This window comes from Strix aluco, chromosome 13 (assembly GCF_031877795.1).
Source record: "Strix aluco isolate bStrAlu1 chromosome 13, bStrAlu1.hap1, whole genome shotgun sequence".
Taxonomy (NCBI): Eukaryota; Metazoa; Chordata; class Aves; order Strigiformes; family Strigidae; genus Strix; species Strix aluco.
Genome location: NC_133943.1, coordinates 9,518,187 through 9,542,340, shown reverse-complemented (window position 1 = coordinate 9,542,340; position 24,154 = coordinate 9,518,187). Strand labels below are relative to the sequence as shown.

Genomic DNA, 24,154 nt, shown 5'->3' with positions numbered 1-24,154 from the left:
CTTCAGCACGTGGGCTGAGTTTCTCTTACATTTCTCTGGGGCTGGAAACTCCTTGGATTGTGTATTTTTAATGATTTTGAAACATGAATGAACTCAACAAACACTTTCTTCATTTCTTATATGCTTTTGATTCATTATTGGCACTATGGGTTATTGTAAATAAAAATCTAACAGCATCTTTCTTTGTCATTTCTCTCTCTTCAGGCCATCAGTTCTGCATATAAATCTGGTCAAAAATAATTTCCATGTCAGTGTAAGCAGACCTCCTGGCTTTTTTTTACATTAAACATCTTCCACTTCAGAGGAAAAAAATAATTAAAAAAAAAAATCTTGAGAACAAAATGGAGCAGGTTCTGAGCCAGGTCTCGGGAGGGAACACTGTTGTAACATGATGTCTATACCTAGCGTAACCATTCAAGGATACATCTGTTCAGATGGGTTTTGTGCAGCACTCCACCTGCAGAAATTTTCTCAGTGCTTTAGAGGCTCTGACTCTGTCCAGAAGGTATACCGCACACACATGTCCTTTAAATAGCCCGACCCTCTGGGTTTTGCAGATTTGGATGGTAGCACTGGTGCGTCAATGTTATTTAAGGATATTGTTGGTGTCAGGTTATTTGAGGAATCATTAATTATTGTGTGTGCAGGCAGAGTGTACCCAATTTTACATGCAGTGATTTACATGTGCCTGATCCAGGGAAAGGTGGGAAATGTGTTTCCCACACATGAAATATTTACCATGTGAATCTTTATAACTTTCTCAGTAAGCTGATGAAAGAAATATGTCATCAGCACCCTCAGCTCAAGGTGACAAGTTTTAGGGTCCTATGTGTGCTGTGAGAAGAACAGCTTCAGACGGCTGGATTAACACTGCTCTCCGACATACTATGACTTTGATACTGCTGATGCTTTTTGGTAACCATGCTAAAGTTACAGTAGTTTACCTTGAGGTAGCAGGCAACTGAATACTGATATCATATTACAATAACAGTAATGCTGTTATCTGTCATCACTTACACTGAACAGAGGTTCTTGTAGCAAAAGTATGACTCTGGGAGGGCTGCTAATTCAATGGCATTGTGTGAACTATGACAGACTGCAGAGCTGGTTTATATTTTTCTTCAGTGACTGAAGTCTAGTCTGTTCAGTAGAAATTAAAAATAGTTAACCCACTTTTATACCCTAGTATTTTAGGGGGGAAACAGGAGTGAAATGGGGAAAGAGTGAAGGGAAGAGTAGTTAAACTGAAATAAATTGATGATGTATTGGTGTTTTAAATAAATAAGTGTAAATTCTGTTGATTATGTGACTGTACTCACTCGATAATAAAGCACTCTCCTGCTGGAAAGTCTGTCGATTTTAGCTAAAGCCCTGGCCCCTCAGCTCCTCAGGAACAGTCTGTGATTTGAAGCATGCAAAGAGAGGCAGAGCCGGGAGGCTGCTGTGCTATGTAAGCTGACAACTGGAGCTGTGCGTGGGGTGTGGATGCACCTGCACTCCACTGCTTATCTCACAGTGCTGTTTGTGTCAATATAATGTAAAGGATGTGTGTATGTTCAGTTATCTTGCATCTACCTGTCATAAACCAAATATGCTCTGTATACTCTGTACACAGATGGCATAAACTTTCAACTTTTTTTTTGTGATAGGAAGGTAGCTGCAGTTCAAATTTAATAAAAATTTTAGATAATGGAGCTGGGCACAAGTAAGGAGATATAAGAAAATTCAGATTTTCACTACTTTAAGAAAAAAAAGTATTAAAAAGTCAGACCTGGGGGCAAAATTAAATTACAGAAAACTGAGCACTCAAACCTGCCTCTAGACTATTTTTAATTCTGTTTTGTGATGTTGTTTTTTGGTGGTGTTATCTCTTTCTTTTCTTATTAAAAGTCTGGGAGAAGAAACCAAAACAGTCTCTCTGGGATTCTAACTCACTCATGGGAGAAAATGCCAAACACGCTTTCCCAAACTACTCTAAATTTCTCTGATGCATTATAACTCAGTATCAGAGAGCTAGAGAAGTCCAGAAGATGCAAATGAAAAATTGATATGCTGTGCTTCACTGTGCAGAACACACAAACCTGAGGAAAAATGGCTGGGAACACTTGCTGAAGCAAGCAATGAGTAATTTAAGGCTGTTTTGGGCAGTCCTACCTTCTGATTTGGTGATTATGTGGGTGCCTCCTCAGGTATTTGCTGTGCTGAGCTGAATATTTACTGTATTGATAACAGCAAACCCTGGCAATGCTAGCTCCAGGAGTCAGAGCAAGTTCACAAAAATAATGTAGACTGTTCTGTTTCTATTATTATGGCATTGCCTGAAGAATCTCAGTCAATAGACTCTGACTGCTTGAGGCTTATTCTCTGTGTCACGTTGCCTTTCTTGGACATTTTCTGCAGTTCAGGAGGAAGATATATATTTTCTAGTAAAATAAATAATTTTCCAGGCTTTGGGTTTTGGCTTTTTGTTGGTTTGTTTTGGTTTTAACGCAGTGAATTGTTTAGCATCCTATAAATGCAAAATACAGGTCTGATTCTGCTTCCATTTTAAATCAGTGAGAACACTGAATCCAGGGAGAGCAGATTTGGGATTTTTTTTCTTAGTTAGGATATTTGACAACCCAAGAAGGTTATGTTTAGAAGAGAGTTAGATGGCTGTATCTGGTGTTTAATTTCTCTTCTGCAGAATAAATTTCCTGTTGTAAAAATGCCACAAAAGGTAGCTACTGCTGTTTATTGACTAAAGAGCCAAGTAAAATCCAGCTGTGAACATGTGGGTAATAGGAGGTTTTCCCCATGCCTATATTTGATTTTCATGCACAACCTCATGTTGGTAAATATCAGTGTAAGTCTCAATTTTTCTTTTGTCAATAGAGTACCTGACAAGACCAGTTAGTTGTATGTGAAAAGGTCTGCAAGGAAAAAAGAAAAAACAAAACCAAAAATAAAACATTGTAACAATAGAATTGTTAGAAAATGGGAATCTTCATACCTTAAATGCGAAGGATTTTTCCCACCCCTTTTTCTGCAGTTATTAGTAGAGCTGGGCTAAGCTTTTATTTTCTATAGTGTAGGAAATTCCATTATTTTGACAATTTTTCTCTGGCAAAGTGGAATAAAAAAGTGTTCAAGTAAAGCTTAAAAATGTTGGAAAATTAAAGAAATTATTGTTCAAGAAAAAAATAAATACTTTATTTTATCTTAATTTTTAAAAAGTTGGGAATTTTCCATTGTAAAATAGGAGTTTTGATTAGACGAGACAACTTGAAAGGCAAAAAAAATACCTTTGTCCTTCTGAAATTTCTAAAGGGACATTTCTACATTTTGATTATTTACTTCTCCAAATACAATTGCATTAAACTGCATTTTCTCTGTATTTTTATTTTAGTGGCAAATTACTAACTAGATCTAGTTATCTGTAGGTGCAGTAGAAGTTACTGATTGAGAAAGTGTGTGAAAAGTGCATAGAAAACCCTGAAGAAGCAAATGAAGTGGCTGAAGTGTCTCCTATGTTGGCTTAGTACTTCTTGACATTCCAAGTTTTCACAAGAAATAAAATACCCACCAGATACTGTTTGAGGCAACTGTATTTGTAGTATCACATCCCCAGCATCCTCTTTTCCTTGGAGGACAACCAATGAAAGGAGGTCTGCTGACAGCAGAGCTGGTTCTGTGAGGTGCTGAAGTATGTGAGTAGTACCTTTGTCTCCATCAGTACTGCTTGTGTATTTAAATTAATGCACATATTTAGTACTCTGCTGAATTGGTATGTCATACAGAATGGGCATGCAATCCTTTTATCTGATGGACTGTTGCTAATTATTGCACTAGCCCGTGTATTTTGGTTTTACTAATTTTGCAAACCCACATATACTTACTGCTGTGTTTCATCCAGGAGTCTAAAGTTGCCCTCTTCTATCAAATGCGTTTATACCTCAGAAAAGGTGCATTTTGTCAGTTTTGTTTGCCCTAGCCAGGTTTAAGTTGTATAACCAGCACTCACTTTCTGGATAGCCACTGGTCTGGCTGACCTTGGCAGCATGACAACTGTCGTATTTTCACATGGATGTACTGTTCTTGAACAACTTCTCCAATGTATCGGGAACAAACAAGCTTTTCTTCAGCATCAGGAATGCAGCAGGTCTTCTTTCCAACTATTTTTTTCTCCTTCCACAGACATATTTATTGTGGCAATGGCAAGAAAATCCTACTGCTAAGCCCTTGTGTTTGAGTTCCTTTAAATTTCCTTCAGGGGAGTGACAGAAGAGCCAACCTAGATCATGTCAGGGCTTGCTTTCTTTAATTTAACCCTTCATTTATTTTTAATAAACACTGGTATTAATTTGTAGTGGCAGGAAAAGTGAGAGGGCAAAATCCTTTTACATCTCTAGTGCTCGTATTTCCATTTCTGCTGTGTATTTATTTAATTTAAATCACTGTGGTAGTTAGCAGTGACGAAGAGTGCGATGCTGCTGGGGAGGGTATTCACAAACCCAAAGGGTTGGTTTGCAGTGTGATGGACAAGATGACCAGCGATGAATGGCAGGGAGTATTTCATACAAGTGGAGTGACCTCCAGCTGATAGCATGCTCGCTAGATCCTTTAGCTGAATGAGGGGAGTCAGAGGATGGAAGGAGTAGGAGCGAGGATTTAGAAGTAGGAGTCAGGATTCAGAAGTAGCAGCATGGGAAGGCAGCAGGGGCAACCAGGGCGCTCAGACTAGCAGAGAGCAATGGTGAGAGCACAGTCCTGCTGACACCAAAATCTTTTGGGAATGCAGCAGTTTTGTTAGAAAAAAAATCTTCATCTCCAAAAAAGGAATTTTCTATTGAGTTGTGAGAAAAGGAAAAAACGCTCCCAGAAGAACCAATAACCCATTTGTTAGAGCTACTGCCCAGCAGACAGAAGTTCGTGTTAATTTGGGGCCTGACTCAGACTGGAGGTTTGTATTTAACTGAAGGGTGTATTTCTACATTGGTCCTTGCAGTTACTTAGAGATCTGTAGTAGTCCAGTGCTATAGTATGGATTAACTGCTCGGCAACTTCAATCCTTGAGTAGTTTTTGCAGCCTGCACTGAGCTGCATCTTAGCTCACCTAAATGTAATCTAAAATTAACTGGTTTTCTCCAAAACTGTGCTTCCATACCCTCCAACCATGTCTCTGTGGCATAAGGAGGGAAGCATGGAATCACGATTTAATAGCAATGTAAGTCAGTAAATCCAAGTGCTTTGTGAAAGTTTGCATGTTTCTGTTTCTCTGCTCCATATGCACAAATGCTTTTCACACCAGGGATGTTAGTAGTCAGGGAGGGAGTCAGAAAATATGTTTTGTTTGAGTCATGAAAAAAAATAAACGTTCAATGGTAGCAATAAGTATAATTGATGACTGAGTCCTGTGTGGCAGAAGAGCTGATGTTCAGCAATCACTTAAGTTTGGAGAGAGAGTTAAAGTTGAAGATTTTATTAACACTCCTGTGTTTCGCACATTTTTTTCATCTTGGGAATGAATTTCAGACCCCAGTGGTTAGTATTAATGCTATATATCCTCTGTGGTTAGTATTAATGCTATACAGCCCTGCCAAATGTGGAGAAAGTTAGAACTGAAAAAAATAACCCACTGTGAAGAAGTTAGATGCAAACAAACGGGGATGGAGGTTTATGCTTACAAAGAGCTCAGCTCAGTTGGCACTTCTCCTGGACCAGTCCTGTCAATCTAAATCTGAAATATTTGCAGAGTGAAGTGTTGCTAATGAGCAAGGCTGGCAGGACCGGACTGGAGGTGAAGCGGGCGCCTGAACAAGCGGTTTAAAGCAGGAATCAAGAGACCAGGCTGAACCCCGTGAATCAAACTGCTCCACTCTACCCTTGTCTTAATCTGTTCGCATCTGCCTTCCTGCCAAAGCGGGGGGAGACCGTCAGCCGGCGCGTGCTGTGCCAGCTCGGGAGCCGCCCGGCTCTTGCCTAGATGAGCGTGGGATGCTTTCACGTAGCCAGGGGGACTCCAACTCTAGTGTGTTCCAAAATAAAGTGCAGCCTATAGTTTGTTTTGTCTTTTAGTGGAATAAAAATACGGTGCTTGGCAGAATGTGTTCTGTAAACTGGCGACTTTTTACTTAAAAAGTGAATTTGGCTGTGTAAGCTTGGGGTCTTGAAAGTTCCTCTGAAAATACTGTTATTTTTTTAAGTTAATTTTTTCTGGAGTTGTTTTAATTCAAAGGAAGTTTTGTTTGCTTGCTTCCTTGCCTAAGGTTTTTTGGTAGGTTTAAATAGATGAGCTTTATTTCTTCTGCAGTTTGTTTTGGTGAAACTTCTGTAGAATTTGGGGGACATAGTACAGTGCAAATGGAGTTAGACTTCAAAATTTTTGCGTTAGAGTTTGCAGACCCCAAAAGTCAACTCTTGTATTTCATAGTGATTTTCCAGGCCTTTGAGCTGACATGAGCTCAGACTTTGTAAGGGAATTGAAGGCCCAGTGTTTCCCTGGAGAGCTTGACGAAGAGCTTGCCATCTCTGTTGGGGCCCTTGAGTCAACCCGCCAACCCCACTGTTGGCATTATGCTATGCAAAGCCAGACTGGGAAGGAGCTTCCCTTGTTTGCATGGCTGACGCTGCCTTTCAGTGCAGATATTTTTAACTATTCCATGTCCCAGTTCCTCTCAGTACCGAGGTGTTGCTCCAGGGCTGCGGCAGACCAGTCAGGCAGCTGTTGGGCTCAGTGCTTGGTGAAGCCGGCAAACATCCACCAGCAAAACCAGGGCAGTGCCAGCTTCTCCCCAAAGAGTAAGTCACTCTGAGAGGTTTTGCCACATAAGGGCCTGTTCGAGGCTATAGGCACCAGCTGACAGGGATGTCTTTGCCTCCCAACAGATGGCCGGGCTTTTTATTTCAGCAAGCAATCTCGCGCGGAGGGGTGGTCTCCGGATCCTGCCAGCATTTCGCATGACAGGGCCAGCTTAGGGCAAGAGGGATCTGATGTCCGTGCCCTTCATAGCTCATGAGCTAAATGATGAGCTGTTGACAGGAAAGCCATCATCTGAAGTGTAAGATCCTGAACTCTCCCCGCTTTTCGTTTTTCTTTGGCGGAATTAATGCCCTATTTGCTTGTCTCTCAAAATCCATTCTGGCACAAGTACAAACCCTCGCCTGGTGGCAAGCAGTTGTCTGGATTCGAGATGCCAAGATTTGTGCTGACAGCTCCTTCTACACAATCTGAGTCAGGCTGTCACAGCTGGCCATTAGAGGCTTAAAAAGACACACACATGTACAACAAATAGCACCAACTTTCTGTTATTGAATATCAGAACCTGCTTGATGAGAAAACGTAATGGCTTACACTGCTGTTTATTTTAGTGTAAACAAACACAGTGTCTCCAAACCCCTGTTTAAGCGTGGAGGCTGTTTATTTTATGTTGATTGCTTGCTCTTATTTAGGAGCACAGGTCTAGAAGGGACTTCCTGGGTCAGGAGATCCAGTCCTTGATAATCCCAAGCATCATATTTTATAATCCTCCTCATTACCTTACTTTTCTTTAATGAAAACCGTCCCTTGTAGTTTCAATTTGTCCTTGCAGCCATTTGCCTGGTATGATTTTCTTGGCATGGAGGAACAAGCACCAAAACTTGCCTTGTTGAGGGGTGAGATCACAACTAGAGCAGGGCAAAGAATGCTGCTCATCAAAAAGGGATTTTCTGAAGCTGTTTACCCTGCAGTTCCTTGGTGTCAGTGTGTGCAAATTCTGCTGACCTAGCATTCGGTTTGGGTGCTAAAAGATGGATGCTTGCAAAAGTTAACTTTCTGATTTAAAGTAAAACAGGATCAAACAATTCCCCGCCCCACTTTTGGATATGGAAAGAGGTCAGATTAGCTTCTGCTTAGTCAACTGATGGATATTGCAAGTGTAATACTGTTCTGTCTGGTTGCACTAGGTTTTAAACTTGCTGTAGGATTAAATTTTGCATGGCTGAGCTTTAGTAGGCCTTAGTCTGTAGTTTATTTTGGACAAAAGGTTGATAAACTTTGGCTCACAAGGAGGAAGCCTGGAATCTGAGACCCACTATTATTCATTGACGTGTCTTTATGAGTTTACAGTCCACTGATGCATAACACTGAAGGAAATATTTTCAGTGAAATGTTTGCTTTTTTCTTTGGCTTTGTAAAATGCAATGTCTTTTCTTAGAGATATATGTCAGGGTCATATAGCTACTTCAGTGAACTGTATATGGTCAGGAAATAGACTGCATTGAAAATATTTCATTTTTCTGTGAAGTCAGTCTTTTAACCAAGACTTGCCCCTTTCTCCTCTCAGGGTTTTGGTCTCCCACTAACCACTATTTGAGCATTAATTTATGTACAAACTGGGTTTAATTGTGGAAGGGAGATTTCAAATGTATGGAACATTTTCAGTAGTTTTGTATTAAATGAAAATTTGCACATGACAGCAAACTTGTAAAACAAATTTCCTTATACATAAGGGAATTTTCTTGGCTGGCATTTTTCTATCCTGTTTTTGCTGCACTAAATATATGTCCCTTACTTCCTTGCTGCTACAGATGGCACAGTGAGGCTGGCCATTAAGCGTGATAGAGGGACTGACTCTGCAAAATTTAATGACTGACACAACAGATCTATTAATTCAATGCTTAAATGTTTAGGATGTACTTACATGTTTTGCTGGATTGGGGCCCATGTAAGGTCTGCTCCCTCTTTGGATGGTCAGTGGGATGATATTCTGAGTTCAGAATACTAATGTAAATAAGCCTTTGTTGGACCAAATGTGCAGATGTTACATAGTACTACTATGAACTGTTCATAAGATGTTAATGTCCGTTTCTCTTTCTCCACAGGTTCTTCTTGAAATTTTTCCTCAAATGTAACCAAAATTGCTTAAAAAATGCAGGAAACCCTCGAGACATGCGTCGATTCCAGGTCAGTCGGACATGCTTCCTCCTTTAAAAATCAGCAGCTGTCAGGGACAGAAGTACTTTGACCCAAACTAACCTAGTAATTCACTGGAAGATGCTAAAAACATAAGGTCACAGAATATTGCCTGAGGACTTCTTGTCACAGCAGAATCGGCAGGAAGTAGTTGGGTTTTCTTGCAGTGGACAAGAGAACTTTTGGAGATAATGTCACCTCCACGGGAAGTGAAAGCGTGAAAAGGAAAAATCAAAATGATCTCACTATTGTTTTAGGTTATGGGGCTACCCTGCTCTGAGATATTCCCTTCTACCTGGGGAACTATTTGCCTTCATGTAAACACATGAGCACCGTGTTTATTGGAAAGGGCAGAGGAGGATATAAGAGCAATTAATAAAATCAGGCTTGTGACTACACTTCAGCAGTTATTCTTCAGCAGTGTTAAAGACCCATAAAAGTGCATCAGTGGGATGAAGGGCCATCCCTGTAATCGGCACTTGGAAAAAAACCTGCCATTGGCTGTATCTTTCTTGGGATGTTTTGGGCTGGTATTTCCCTGCTGTTGCAGCATGTGACAGTGGGGCTTGGGAACTATAGTATCAACGCAGCTTCAGGTGGTTAAGGACATTTTTTTATGCTACACCTATGTCCATGACTACTTTTCGGATCAAGTACCTCACTGTCCCTTGGGAAGATGGTCTGCACTTGCCTTCCGCAGTGCTGGCAGCAGAGTGGTATGGTGGCAGTGCTGAGAAATTGTTGCTCCAACCCCTTTACTGAAGACGTGGTCCTTTGACTGTGCCAATAATGCTTTACCTGAGAATGTGCTGAATAAAAATATGGACTAGAGAGCCAAAGGACCTTCTCTTTTGATAGGATGAGTGTATATGGCCCAGGTAGAAAACATGATAGAGTCTGTCAGTGGGGATTCACCTCAGGGTTCTGAGAAAGAAATGGGAGATTTGTCCCATAGACTACATGGGTCTCTGGAAGAACACAACTCCAAAAGACAGCTGCTTTCTGCAGTAGCTCAGGACCTTGTTTCCTTCTTTTCCAGCATTGTTGCATTTAAATAAAATTTCTAGATGCTATGTAAATGGTAATATTATTTATATGTAGAACATATGTCTTTTGTTGAACTGCTTAATTGCAACAATTCTGGAAAGCAGAAGGGTGTTATTTACCCCTCTGAGCATAGAAGTGCAGAACTGAGGAGATGTGGCCACAGGGATTAAATTAATCGGTGTAAGAGCTAGCGTTAGCATGGCAGAGCCCTCGGCTTCTCACCCTACACTCCTCCCTCTGTTACGTTTCTCCTGTGATTCGAGAGGGCATTATCACTGAAGGAGAAAGTAGAAAAAGGACTCTCACCAGCACAGGGATTTAGGCCAAGCAGTCACCCCTGGGGCCTGTCAGAGCTTGCTTTGCAACATGTACACTCTGCTGGGTTTGTGCTCGTCCAGGCTTGAGGCTGATTTTCATATGGTAATGCCTTTGCGTGTTCTCTCAGAACAGCAATCAGGAGCCTGTGTCGGCGAGTAGGTAGGACATAGGAAAGGTTGTTGATCTCTTGACTTGTAAAGACATTCTGTCATACAAACCCAGCTTCACAGCAGTTGAGCTTTCCATGTGTAAACAGAGACTGCTTAATTACACAGGTCATGTCAATTAGTGTGACCTTACCATTTTCTAGAAATTCATCACCTTCAGCCGAGCGAACCACTCATACTATAATACAGGGTGGTATTGAAGCTTGTACCAGTCTGTTAAGTACCCAGGCTTATTGTTTTACAATAGCTGCTTCTGTTATTTTATTTTATTTTTTTTTTAATTTTGAACTTGTTACTCTTTGAGCAATAGCCTTCTTAAAACAGAGAGTTTCTACAGAGTCCAGGTTTCATTTATCATTTTTTGGGGTGTAAAGGACCAAACATACACATAGTATCTCAATGGTATGGTGCACCTGGATGTTTGAGACAATGTTGTGTAGGAACCAAATGAAGTCTGGGCCCCTGTGAAGTCAATAGAGGGTTTGCTATCAGCTACATTTGAAATATTGCCAGTGACTTACGAGGTCTCTAATACTTATGTCAAAGTTCTGGTTAAAAACCATGAGAGTAAGGTATTTCCAGGTACTTTTTAAATAGTAGTATATGCTTTTTACACAAAAAAATTTGAGCCTTTCCCTTTCTTTACTTCATTCCCCTACCTGTGCTGGACTGTTAAGCTGTCCAAAGGTTTGTCCATTTTTTGGCCATGGTCTCTCATTCATCAGTCCCCAAAAGTTGCTAGGAGTTATTAGAATGCAGATTGTGGTTTTGGTGGGAAAAACAGTGAAGAGACAGGGATACGAGTCTTGCACTATCTAAGGGCCAGCCCTGCGGTAAATTTATTTCCTTAGTAGTTTTGGGGTTTTTTTTCCTGCAGCAGGGAATTGTCTGATTATTATATGGTGTAAGAGACTTAAGAAAGTACAGGGAAGAGGCAGAGAATGTGTTGATTCAGGTGACCTGTGTGTGAGGCTTCATTCAGACTCACATATAGAAATTAATTAGGAAGTCTTATCCTGAACTTTGCTTGCAAATGTAGTAGTGTGATAAGCCTAACATAAAAGCAGTTGTGAGCGTGGAAGGACATACATTTCTCTGCGTGTCTGAGATGTCCAGGCATGTGACAACTGAATTGGTGTCGAGTGCCAGCAAAGGTGTGTGCTGGAGCAGTGCTGGCCCTGGCTACGTTAGTTGTTGTCTCTATTAGCAGATAAGTCAGAGAGGAGAAGTCACGTACTATGCAGGGACTCAAGACAGTTGAGTTGAGTGTTCAACTGTACTACAAACTCCCTGCTTGTCCTTGAGAAAATAATTTTGTCTCTGTGTTTCATCAGCCTAACTGAACAAAACATTTGGTGATATCACATATTGTCACCTTTGTCCAGCCTTGCCGTTTTATTCCAGAAACGCCGTGGAGCAGGTGCTCAGTCTGGTTTTGCATTCTTCATAACAATAAGTCATCAGTCTTGATGGGATGGGCTGTAGTGCCCCAATTAGTGGTAATAATAATAATAATAAGTAGATGGTATCATGGGTGAACTCTGCACAGATTTTATTTTTCAGCACTAAAAACCTCATTCATACAACCTAAACAGTTTTGTATGTTATTGTAATTAATGAAACCCAGGTGCCCTAGTTATCTTGTTGTTCTTGTTTTAGTGCAACTACTTGCAAACTGACACATGTCAAGTTTTAATTTAGAGGAAACTTTTCAGACTGAGTCACTGCATAAAACCCCAAACATTCATTTATTATGAAAACCTTGTAAGTCACTTAGAAATTGCCACGCTGTTTGATTCTGTTACCACAACCTCTTCCTCAGCCTAGGCTGCTAGTTTCCCTCCATGGGATGCTGCCACTCATGTTTGAATTGAAGCCACTTGTGTCTTATTGCAAATTTGCATAAGAGACAGAGATGATGCTTCATGAATCCCAGATAATGGAATCTGGACATGAAGGCTCCATCCCCAGAGAAGGGAAAGGCAAAAAAAAAACCTGCTGAAAAATCACAGTGAGAGATGTGGCCCAATTCAACAAGGTAATTAAGTGCCCAGCCTGTCCTTGAGCACGTGAACAAAATTACTGAATGTATTGTACTTATGTGCTTTAAGTTAGGCACTTTTTTCAGTGTCTTCTTAAATCGAGAGTGATTTTTAGTTACTAGAATAAAGAAGTCAACACCTAGGAAGAGGTTACCAACTGGGGATGAAAATAAAGATGTTGCTTAAGACATTTCTGCATAGCTTTCAGAAGAGCAGCAAACACTAGAGTTACAGGTTTAACACTAATGACACACTTCAAACCTGGAAATCATCTTAATCAGATTTTCTCTGCTTTTGCCACTGGATGTTGGGGACATCGCAAAAATATCAGTTCCCTCACCATACATTGGAAGAAATTGAAAGCACAAGGAACATGCTATGTCTTAATCAGTTAGCAAAGCTTAATGGGCTGTGGTTAAAAATGAGGAGTCATGCAATGCTTAATTTTGATGTATTAGGTGAGGTACTATAACAAATAAACAGGCCGAGTGCTAAACGTGGATAAATAGCTTGATCTCCAGGCTCCTGGTCTCTGAATATTTTTTTTTTTAAACTAAGCTCCGAAGTATTCACAAACTGAACTATTTAATGGCAGGCAGAATAATTCACAGAGCCATGATACGTTAATGCAGTTGATAGTGCCAACTTCATTGAAGAAAGTTGTAAACCAATGTGTTTCTTTCATACCTCTGTCTCCCCTGGTGTTGATACAGGATTTAAATTCAAAATCTATGAAGGGCTAAAGCTAAAGCTCAAAATCATTTTCCATGTTTGCCTGTCCCAAATTAAAACTGTGTTTTGTTGACAAAATTTGGAAAGGTTTGAGATTTGGCAGGCCTGGTTGTCCCTGTGCTTACATTAATGTGTCAGCACCTCATTAATCATTTATTAAACTGTAGTGTGCTTTTCCCTCTTGCTATGGTCTGTTTTAGGATGCCTCAGTGCCCATTCCACATATACTTTGGCTCTCCCCTCCCCCTAATTTTATGATTTCTCCACAAATTAGTTTTAGCATGTGCTTTAACTTGAACATATCCCAGTCGTTTCAAAATCAAAATGAGGAGAGTGTAGTATTTTTTTAGATTTAAAAATATGAGTAGAACTTGTAAGTATGTAAGTGCTCTGTAGCGTTCCAAGTATGTAACTGTGGCACACAATATTCAAGGTGTATTTTTTTGTCTGTTAATAATTAGGGGCATTAATATTTTGTTAGTGCAGTGTATGTTGGGTATTCTTGTATTAATGAGATTTTGCATTTAAAGAATTGAGCAGTAAGCGTGTGCTGCTTCTTACAGGTGCACTATGAATAATCATTTTTTTTCAGACAGATACATAAGAGTAACCACCTTTTTTTTTCTGCATTTCCTGAAACTGGAAACAGTTTCTCTTGGGGATTCCTTTTATAGTTTCTTCTGCTAACGACACTGAAGAACCACACCAATGTGGTCTCTTTGTAGTAAATCAAACTCTCTGTTCAGGAGGTAGGTAGGAAGACACTGTTAAGTAATTCAAAATATGTTGCATTAACAGTTGCGGAAACCTGAAGGAGGGGGTGGTGTGGAAATTTGTGTGAGTAAATCCACATTTAAACTGACCTCACTAGGATTGTTTCCTCGAGTTTTTCCCTAGAAAGGTGCACGTATAGCAACAGCTACTTATATTGAGGTTTGAGACCTACCTTGCTATTATTACTCTTGACCTGTTATTTTTCTGGAATCCTGTTTCTAGAAACGTTCAAAAGTTTTGGTTTCAGCACAGGATTGATCAGCTTCAGTGGGAAATCTGTGTGTACCTATTTGGTTTCAGGATTGGGGAAAATATTTTATGTTGTAGCCATTGTTATTAATTGTACTAGTGTTAATTCTCATAGGCATCTAAAGAGACCCATAGAAGAAGATTAGGAGGTGGCATAAATCATGGAGCTGTGACAGGCAATGCCAGCTAAGGATTTGGCTCAAAATCCCAGGTGCAAAGAATTTACAATGGTTGCAAGTGCACAAATAAGATTGCAAACCCTGAGCCACTTACTATAAGATCATATTTTATTGAAAATATCATAAACTTTATTCTATCCCTCAGGAATGCAATGGATAAATTACTTTTGAAATCCCTTTTGGAATTTTATATATAGGGCTTGGGTTTTTTTTCCCCTTAGTTTGATTTCAGAAAAACTTGCCTATAGTATTTGGTGCTTTCTTTTTCCCAAATTTCCATCTGTAAGAGCTCTTGAATCATTTATTCTGTATTTTAATATCTTTCACTTAAAACACGCACAAAAGTCTATTGCCTGGAATGCCATTCTGAGGGACAGTTTTAGGATCCTTTAGATGTAAACTATCCTCTTTTGTATTCCTCTTTTTAAAGACAAAGACTTCCAGATTAGCTGTGGGTAGTTCAGCAGCTTTGCTTACTTTATATTTTTGAGCATTTTAATTGGTGGTCAGAAATATGTGGAAAATTTTTTCTTTACCTTTTTTTTTAGATCCAATTCAAGTGATGAAATTGAATTGTTGTAAGCGATCCTTTAAGTGTCCCCATTTGACCAACTTTGAGAGGCAGCAGCTTCCTGAGAGAGTTGAAGCAATGTTTGCCAATCCTTGTAAAGCATTTCACCTCTTCAGAGGCTAAAGCCTCTCAAAACCAAGAACAATTAAAGCGAGAGCCTTTCAGAGCGACTGGGGAATTCAGCAAAATAAATCAGAAATCCTCTGCCGTGGCTCTGGAGGCTTGCCTCATTATAAGAGCAGATCTATTAGCCCCCTTGCCATTGTCTTTCATTTCTCAAGTGAGGTGATTCTAATTAAATTAATCTGCATGTCAATCTATCGGTGATCAATCAAAAGGGCTGAGGTCCCCCTTTGCGGCAGTGTGCTTGCGGCTGACAGGGCCTGATAATGGAGGAAGAAATAAACTGTCGAGCAAAGTTAATTAGTCAACATAATAGGTGGATTAAACAGGAGCTGCTGATTGCTGTTTCACATGTCGAAGCATGAGGTGGGAGCTGAAACTGCAATTAACAGACAATTATTATATTTGGTTGTAAGAGGTCGCATGAATAAACATATCTCTATGGGTTTCAGTTTTTAATCCCTTTCCCTGTTTAATGTAAGGAGAAGTGTAGGTCATTTCTTCTTATTGTTTTAGTTGAAGTTCTTGAAGGCAATTTGTGCTGCTGGCAAACCAGCAGCCAGCTGAAGGCCAAATCTTTGACTGGGGTAAAACCCTGGGAATGCCATACTTTGTCGGGAAAAGACTGTGGGAGGGTGTGGCTGAATGAAAAACAGGGAAGCTATGAGGTCGCTTGGTCTGAGTGGAGTGGGAGGAAACCTGGTGTGATGAGCTTGCATCTCTACCAGGGACTTGCCCCATGCATCCCCCCATTTTCTCCACGATGATTCGTGGCTTGGGTGCCCTCAGCCTGAACAGGGATTTCCTATAGGATGGTGCCTGCTGAGCCTCAGTGTTGACAGGTCCCTTTGCACACCTCTGAGCAGTTGGGTCTTCTACTCTGGACCCAAAACCTACCTGTTTGCCCCCACTGGGTTGGCTCCTCTCCCACCCCGAGCTGCTCTGGGGAGCAGAAATGTTGGATCCTGCCTGCAGGCAGTGCTTCTCTGTGTCGCTCCCCTCACCTCAAACCAAATCCCAGGTGTTGACATTGAGATAAGTTGAGAAATACAAATAATTCTAATGCTGGATGAATAGGGTTGTGTTCTCCAGATCAAGACCCCACTGTCAAGCGTGTGTGTGTACACAAACATGCCTATACGTACTCCCTAAGATAGAGCTCGGGAGAAATTTGGGCAAGTCCAACAACCTGTAGTGACTGTACTGCGGGGAGAGCAGTAGTAAAGGGGGAGGGGGAGGCATGCAACAACTCTCATTACAACTTCACAAAATATACTTTTGTTTTCTTTTATTCTGAATCGATTCTCATTTGCAATGTCAACAGCTCTATCTACTTCAGCATGGAAACTGAAGGATAATTTAGGGTGAAACACAGCTGCCCTTGTATATAGGGGAAAAAATACTTAATAAAGATCCTCTTGTTAAAATGATGGTTAACAGCATGCTGTCTGCCATGCAGCTACAAACTCTGCAATTTGACTTAAAACTGCATCAAAAGCTTTCGATGCCAAAGACCCACTCATCAATAGCGTCTCTTGTTAGATTTGTACAGCATAAGCACCAGTTATTATGCGAAATAGCTATGCAATTTTCTACAGCTCCCAGCTGTTATTTATTTAACTGAGTTTATTACACTCTGTGCTTCTTAAAAAACATATATATATATATCTCCAAATTTTCCTCCATTTTGCTCTTGTGCTTGCAGGTTGTGGTGTCTACAACAGTCAATGTTGATGGCCATGTGTTGGCAGTGTCGGACAATATGTTTGTACACAACAATTCCAAGCACGGGCGGAGAGCTCGAAGACTTGATCCCTCGGAAGGTACGCCTTCTTATCTGGAACATGGTAGGCATATCATTTTCTTGGTTGGCATTGCTACTTTAAATGTGGATTTATTTGGTTTATGTCTGTGGCAACTGGTTTCAAATTGTCCTGTAAGAGTTTATACCTTTGGGACCAGGTATTTTAAAGAGACTGGTCTCCAGACCAAAGGGGGAGTTTTTCAAGTAGGTCAGCCCTAAATGTAGTGAAATGACAAACCAGTAAGCAAACATGGGTGCGGAGTTTGTCCTGTGTGTCTGTGAAGTGTGGTGACTTCTTCTGGGTTTTTTTGGGTTTTTTTTTTTTGGTTGCATCTATTCGGCACCCAAAATTGGAGTCTGATCTTTTCCAAATTGGCTTGATTTTTGACCGTGCATCGAAAGGATGTTGCATATTTTCTGAAGTTTTCAGCACCCAAATTTCAGATTGGATTTCTTCTATCTATAGAGTGCTGAGCTCTAGGAGATCCAGCTGTTCCTTTGAATTACCCTAAATGAAAGCAGAGCCCTTTTGGAAATCCATCTGCTTACTCAAGCCACGGATGGATGTTCTCTTCTGGCTCCAGCTGTGCCAGCTGAGGAGACTGCTCTTCCCTGCATGCCATAGCTGCCTGTCTTTCCTCCCTGCTGCAGGCTATTCTCCACCATGGACATGCCAGCTAAGATGTTTGTCTGATTGCTCCCTAGTCTCCTTCTCTCCAAAGAAGTTCATTTGAGTTAAACTGTTTAAATAATAATTCTATGTCAATCTAGCTTATTTTGCTGAAATGATTGAAGGAGAAATGGTGCAAGGCAATTTGGCTTTTCTTAAAGGACAGTAAACCCCAGCAAGGGTGGGATGGAGGCACATGGTTGGAAGCAGCCTGGGGGACAGTAATCTTTTCCGTAATATCAGCTGGTCCTGGAAGAGAACGCTGCTGGTGACTGTAGGTGCTTAAAATGGGAGTTGTTGAGTGCAAATGTACTTTGAAAAATCTGGATTTGATTAATGTTTTGTTTTGCTCTTTGTCCTCAAAGTTGATGACTACTACTGAAAAACAAAACAAAAACAGAGGGCATTTCACTCCCCTCTCCCTGTTCCAGCTTGGTAGAATAGCTCTTTGTCTTCAAAGCATTTTGTAATCCTAAATTCAATAGGTGCTTGCTCCCTCTAAGAGATGTGTACCCTCAGCTTCCAGTGAAGTAGTTTGAGTGTAGAAGGCACCAGTCCTTTATGCTGGTTTGTTTCACAAATATTTGCCAAGGATCTGATGAATAATTAAATAGATTTTTCCAAAGAGTTTGAAGAAACCAGATAAAATTTTCTCTGGGAAAGCGAATGCCACTCAGAAAAATGTTAACTAGATATGTTAAAAGAAATTATTAATACTGAGAAATGGGCAAATGTGTGGGTTTCTACTATGCAGTGGATTCCTGTGGAAATAGCTTTCTATTCTGTTCATGCTTTCAGGCATCAGTCCTGCAAGCACTTATGCATATATTTAAGATTATCCGCACATATGGTCCTGTTGGGATCAATGAGGCTTCTTGTGTCAGTAAAGTTGAGGGTATTGATAAGTGTTTGCAGAATCAGGTCTGTAGTTCACACTTACTAACCTAAAATTCTTAGCTCAGCAGCGTTTCTCATTATATAAACATAACTTACATCTGTATTTATTTAGCTCTAACTTTTTATGTAGGCTATGAGCCATTTTCAGCCATAATTCATGTTATAGAATTTTTTTTTCATCCTGCCAACAACCTAATTTAATAAACAAACCACTGTCATAATTTTTGCTGAATTTTTGTAAAGAATGTACGAACTCTGTCTTTATTAATTAGCAGAAGGCAGAACATTACAAAAGGAAACTTCTCTCTGTTCAACTTTGCAATCTTTCCATTAAGTCTAGGCTTTCAAAAAAACACTCCTATTTTTTACTTGTATTCCTACAAAAGTAGATGTCATCTTTCTTTTTTTTTTTTTTTTTTTTTTCCCCCCTCCCCACTGCGGTCTTCTCAGTGCATGCTTTTGGTCAAGGCAATACTTACTTTCTCATACATAAATGTTCTTATTCCCATGCATGGTGTAATAGCATCTGTACTATAGCTATCGTTCCCACTCCTACTACCTGAGGGATTCTGTTAGCAAAAAGAAACAAAAAAAGATAATGCTATGCTTGCATATCTACTCAAACCCCAGTTACTATGCTCACATTAAAAATCAACATCTGCAAAATATCTCCATGTGTACATTTTGTGGGAAAGGTGATTTTTCTAATCTACTTTCTCAGGCATCTCTCAAGCAACTTTATAAAGCAACCACTAGTAAATTCTTACTTTTGAATAGCCACCTCCACACTACAAAATTGCACTCTTCCCAAAGGCTTGGTGAAGCCTTTCTTTTTAACCTAAATTCTTCAATCCAGCTCTCCATAATTCTATGCACATTTGAGTCCAAGGTACAGGAAAAAGATAAAATGAAAAAAAAAAAAATCCGGTAACTGTTTTAAATGTCATTATTAGATGTCTAGAACACTTAACTGAATGAAAAAAAAAGATAGGAAAAGTCTCAAACTGGGCTTAATGCTATTGAATTTTGGGCAACCACCACGAATCTTAGACCCATTGGAACAGATGAGTTTCCTCCACTCAAATAAATTGTTACTTTTAGAGTCCTGAAGTATATTATTTTTCTACAGTTTTTGGAATTTTTATCTTGCATAATATCTTCAAGTGTAAGTAACAGAGACAGTTTGTTTGCCTTTCCTGTTTCCAGTTTTTCTGCCTCCCTCAGGGCAAGGACAGATTGGCCTGAACAGTATCTGTAAATGGTGAAATGGGAAGCTAATGTAGTCATGGCTAGTTTGTCTCTGGTTTAGTGCTCTGGTGAGCAACTTCTGATCGTAGGTTTTTAAATGCTGGGATCTAACTATAATATGCCCTTGACCAAATGTATTTCTGTGTATTTTTCAGGACGTTTCACTCTTTAACAAAAATATCTGATTGCAATGGAGATGAATGCCTGGCTGTGTGAGGACTGGGGAAAGGGGAGAGGGGATGTAGCAAGGTGTGCTGGTTGCCTAGTTTAGTTAGACAATATCCAGCTTATTTTTCCTTGCCAGGTTGTGTTGGAATGTGCTGTTCTTAAACATGGAGTTGCAGTTTATTTGACACCCAAAAGAGACTTTGGGTGCCAAAAAGCTGGAAAGAAAGCTTTACCTCCCAAGGCACTCAGGAGCCTGGTGTCTCCACATTTGGGTTTTACCATCTCATTAGCAGGTAGCCTGGATTATTTTTGGGACATCCAACACATCTCTATTTATATCTTGCTTGTCAGACAGTAAAATGAAAGTTCCTTTTCGTAGCTTGTCTCTGAATATAACTAGGAACCTAGATCATGATTTTGTATCCACACACTGTCCTCCTTGAAACCAGCGGGTTAAGAAGCTTGTATTTCAAATAAATATATCTATCTTTCAAAAGTAATAGCTGGCAGAGGCCAATTATTTCATACATCTCTGTGTGGTATAAATAGGGTAAGCCACAGTAATCTGTGGTTTTCAATAATTATCACTTTTTCATTCACAAATAGTTGGATCCTCACTTGTTTTATATTTATGGTAAACCAGAAAGCCAGTGTGGTTGACCTTTCTAAATTGTACATATATAGTAAGATATATACTGAAGAGCTAGTAGGCCCCAACCAGTAGAATGTATTTCAGCTTGTAGATCATTTCAGGGTGTCAATTTTAAAAGTAAAATCTTTCTGATGCAATTTAAGTGACTAGTTTATGGAAGGGGGCGAATCTGACAGGCTTTGCAACAACCCTTTTCAAGTTTACCAGCATGAAGTCCACTGCTGCAGATGTCTGCAAAGTTTCCAGTTAAAACTCTCATATCGCTGCAAAGTAAAAATTCTTTTTTTCCCCCAAATCTTTGAATGGCTTTACAAGAATGTAAAGCCAATTGCAGCATCAGTTTCTCAATTATTTTTCCTCACTGGCAGAATGCAATGCCCTCGAAAAATGATAGTCCCTGAGACCCTGTCAGTTTGCATGCTCTAACACTTTATTATCTAATGATCTAATATGCAACAAGGCAAAGAGGGGGTGCTTATCACCCTGACAGGATGCCTAAGAGAAGTGACTAAATTACTTTATGTACCATTAGCGCTGGCTGCCACGGTGAACTCACTGTGAGCATTTATGCAAATATTCCTGAATACATTCAAGTGGCCTTGTCAGGAAGACAATTGACAAGCAGCTTAAATGCTTGCATTTTTAAAGGGACAGTTTTAGTTCTTTTTCTTTTCCTTCCTCCTCTTCCTCCTTCATAGGAGAGCACTGAAGAACTAGGTGATGGTGAGGTTTGCTGGCAATTTGATTCTGAGTCAGTTCAACAGCAGCAAAAGATGAAAGATGCAGGGTAGAAAGGGACAAATTATAAGACATGATGCCAGAATTTGCAGGTGGAAGCAGAGACAACCATGATTTCTAAAGCAGTGTCCTGCCATTATTTTAATATGAAATATACATAAATCTGTGCCTGGATTATTTGATTGCTCTATTGTGGTACCTGAGACAGTCAAGCTTTTACAATGTTGTTTCAGTTCATGATAGTAATGAGTGATTCAGACCATTTGCTGTCTGCAGGTGCAAAACCTCCTACAGTAAATGAAGAGTAGTAGTTGCTGTGCCTCAGCTGGGTACGTCAGGTAGTTCCTCTCGTCAGCAGTGGGGCATTTAAAGAGCTTTTCTTGCCAGTCCTGTCCATCTTGGGCAATCTGACAGCCCACAGTCACCACAGTAGGCACATTCACAGATTTTCCACTAAATCTTCAGATTTGAGAACAAAAATGATTGCTAGGCTGAGTCTTAGTTGATTAGATATTTTCTATTTAGGTTAATAAAAAAGGAAAGTTTTTCCCCACCTTATAAACTATTTTGAGAGGATGATCTTTAAAATAAAACTTTTGAGACTGACAGCCTTTAAGTATCATTGTTTTCTAGTCATTGTATACCTTGAATTTAGCCGGGCACATCAGTTGATGATTCCTGAAAGATGCTCAGGAATCTGACTCGGTGACCTGGTTCTTGTGCTGTAAGTGGCTTTGCCACAACGTTAACCACTATGTTTTTGGCAGTGTGGAGAGTCATGAAGAGGATGCCCCTACCAGCTCTGTTTTAACCATTTCAACCTGAATCCCTTGGTGTTGCATATGTCCATGCTAGTTGATGAAATACAAGACAGAATACTAACTGAAGTGAAGAATACTAGCAAGTTGAGAAAGGTTAATCTTCAACACTTGATATATTTTACCCTTAGATGGTATAGGTTCAGATTCTTAAATCAAAATTAGGGACTACTGCATTCGCAAACTGGCCAGGTTTAAATAAAGAAACTAATGTTTGACTTGTTCCATCTATGGGTGGAAGCACCTGTTATTTCTTAGTGCTTCACTTAAGAATGTTTTCGTGATTATGTGAAAAATATAAACACACAAGCTTTTTCTGCACCATATCATTCCATATAGAGAAATGCAGTGGGCTTGATTTATTATTTAGAAGGGAAATATTGAAAAAAAATACTAGGATTCTACCACTCTACTTGAGGGGATCTTGTATGTTATGCTGAGTTATGTCTGCTTTCTAATTTATTTTCTATGAGGGAAGAATACCTAGGGTTGTTGGACATCTCTATGCATACACAAGGGAAAAAATGTGACTTTCAGAACATTGCACAACATGGATAGTAATAACAGTAAGTGAGTCTTGATATACTGAAGGATTGCAAAACTTCAAGCTGGAAATAATTTTCTTTACTTTTGCCAAGTTGTCTTTTTCATATCGGTTCCTTCATAAATGCAGTGACTCATAAATTCAGGCAATTTTTTACATAATGGCTTGTTATGTGTTCTTGGAGCTTGACCTCACTGAGTGTATAATATTAACCTCTTCACTGCCCTGTGGACTTACTGTATGTTTCTAATATAAGTGAGCACACCAGGGCTGGATTAGTCCAGTATGTGTACTCAGATGGAGCTAGAGCATTTGTCCCTCTGAAGAGACAAAACATGGCCAGAAAGTTAAGGTGCTTCATTTGAGAGAATTTGTAGCTAAAGATTCCAGTATGATCTCAACAAGATTTTAACTCTGGGGACCATTGAAGTAAGTTGCCAAAACAGTGGCAGGTTCTCTGCAGGTTGCAAAAGTTAAGCCAGGATATGGTATCTTCCTGAAAAGTATACGGCAGGTCAGAAGGAGGTCAAGAATTTGAGTAATTCCTCACCCAGGAATTGCTGGGTGAGGTTCTCTGGTGGGCGCTACGCAGTATGTCAGGCTGTGTGATCAAAATAGTCCCTTTGGGAGTAAAATCTTGGGATCCATCAGGTTAGCAAAACACAGCAGAGCTCAGATTCCTACAGCTTCCATTTAGGTAGCCAAAACTGTGTTAACTGAATTATGCTGATGTCTTTTTTTTAATCTTCACCAGAGCAGAGTATCTGGCTGCAGGCGCAGACCCCTGCTTCCTCTTTGGATATTACTGAGAATTTCACAAGAACTGGGTGGGTAGGTGGGTGGGTAAGTGGAGCTGCCCTTCTTGCAGCTAGTCATGTCAAACAGAAAGCAGAAAATCTTCTATTTGTCTGGCTCATAAATCGGCCATTAAGGAGAGGTACTCAAAAGCCTAGAATATCTGGATGGAGCAGTTTTATTTTAGTCTGAGGCTAAATGAAGACAAGATTTAAGTGATTTTCTGGGAGGTGGATTTTTTAATGGTTGATTTGGGCGAGGAGTTTCCAGAATTTCAGTTCTGCCATTAGGCTGTAGGTATTTAATGAAGTTGGAGGTTTGAGTTTCTGATTTTTTTTTTCATTGTTTAAACATTTCTTCATAACATATGTGTACTAACACTGCTGCCACCATGTCGCAGGAGACGTAAGAGATACCATTTAAAGTATTCTAGTATTTAATAAAAATAATTGCTGTTACATAATGCCCATGGAAATACCTCCTGAAAAGTCAAGTTTGGGTACTCCAATTACCACAGTTAGAAAGGATTCCTGCTTGACAATCACTTATCAGGGATCTAGTGTCACATCTAATTGAAAAAGGAAAAAATGCTACAATGGAAGCGGGAGACACCTTGATTTTGAAAAGATAAGGTGTGGCAGTTTCTACCCATGAGCAGCTGCCCTTCATGTTTTTCAAATAAA

The 24,154-nt window shown here is 39.9% G+C and overlaps 1 protein-coding gene across 6 annotated transcripts in view; it reads left to right on the top strand.

Moving 5' to 3' along the window:
• Positions 1–24,154, top strand: part of EBF1 (EBF transcription factor 1) — a 283,302-nt gene that overhangs the window by 168,977 nt on the left and 90,171 nt on the right. For 4 of the 6 annotated variants that reach the window (XM_074838589.1, XM_074838588.1, XM_074838593.1 and 1 more), the window contains exons 7-8: positions 8,845–8,926; positions 16,843–16,984. In XM_074838589.1, coding sequence (XP_074694690.1) covers positions 8,845–8,926; positions 16,843–16,984 — 224 coding nt within the window. The remainder of the gene's footprint in view (positions 1–8,844; positions 8,927–16,842; positions 16,985–24,154) is intronic. The other 2 variants (XM_074838591.1, XM_074838594.1) reach the window with 1 other exon arrangement.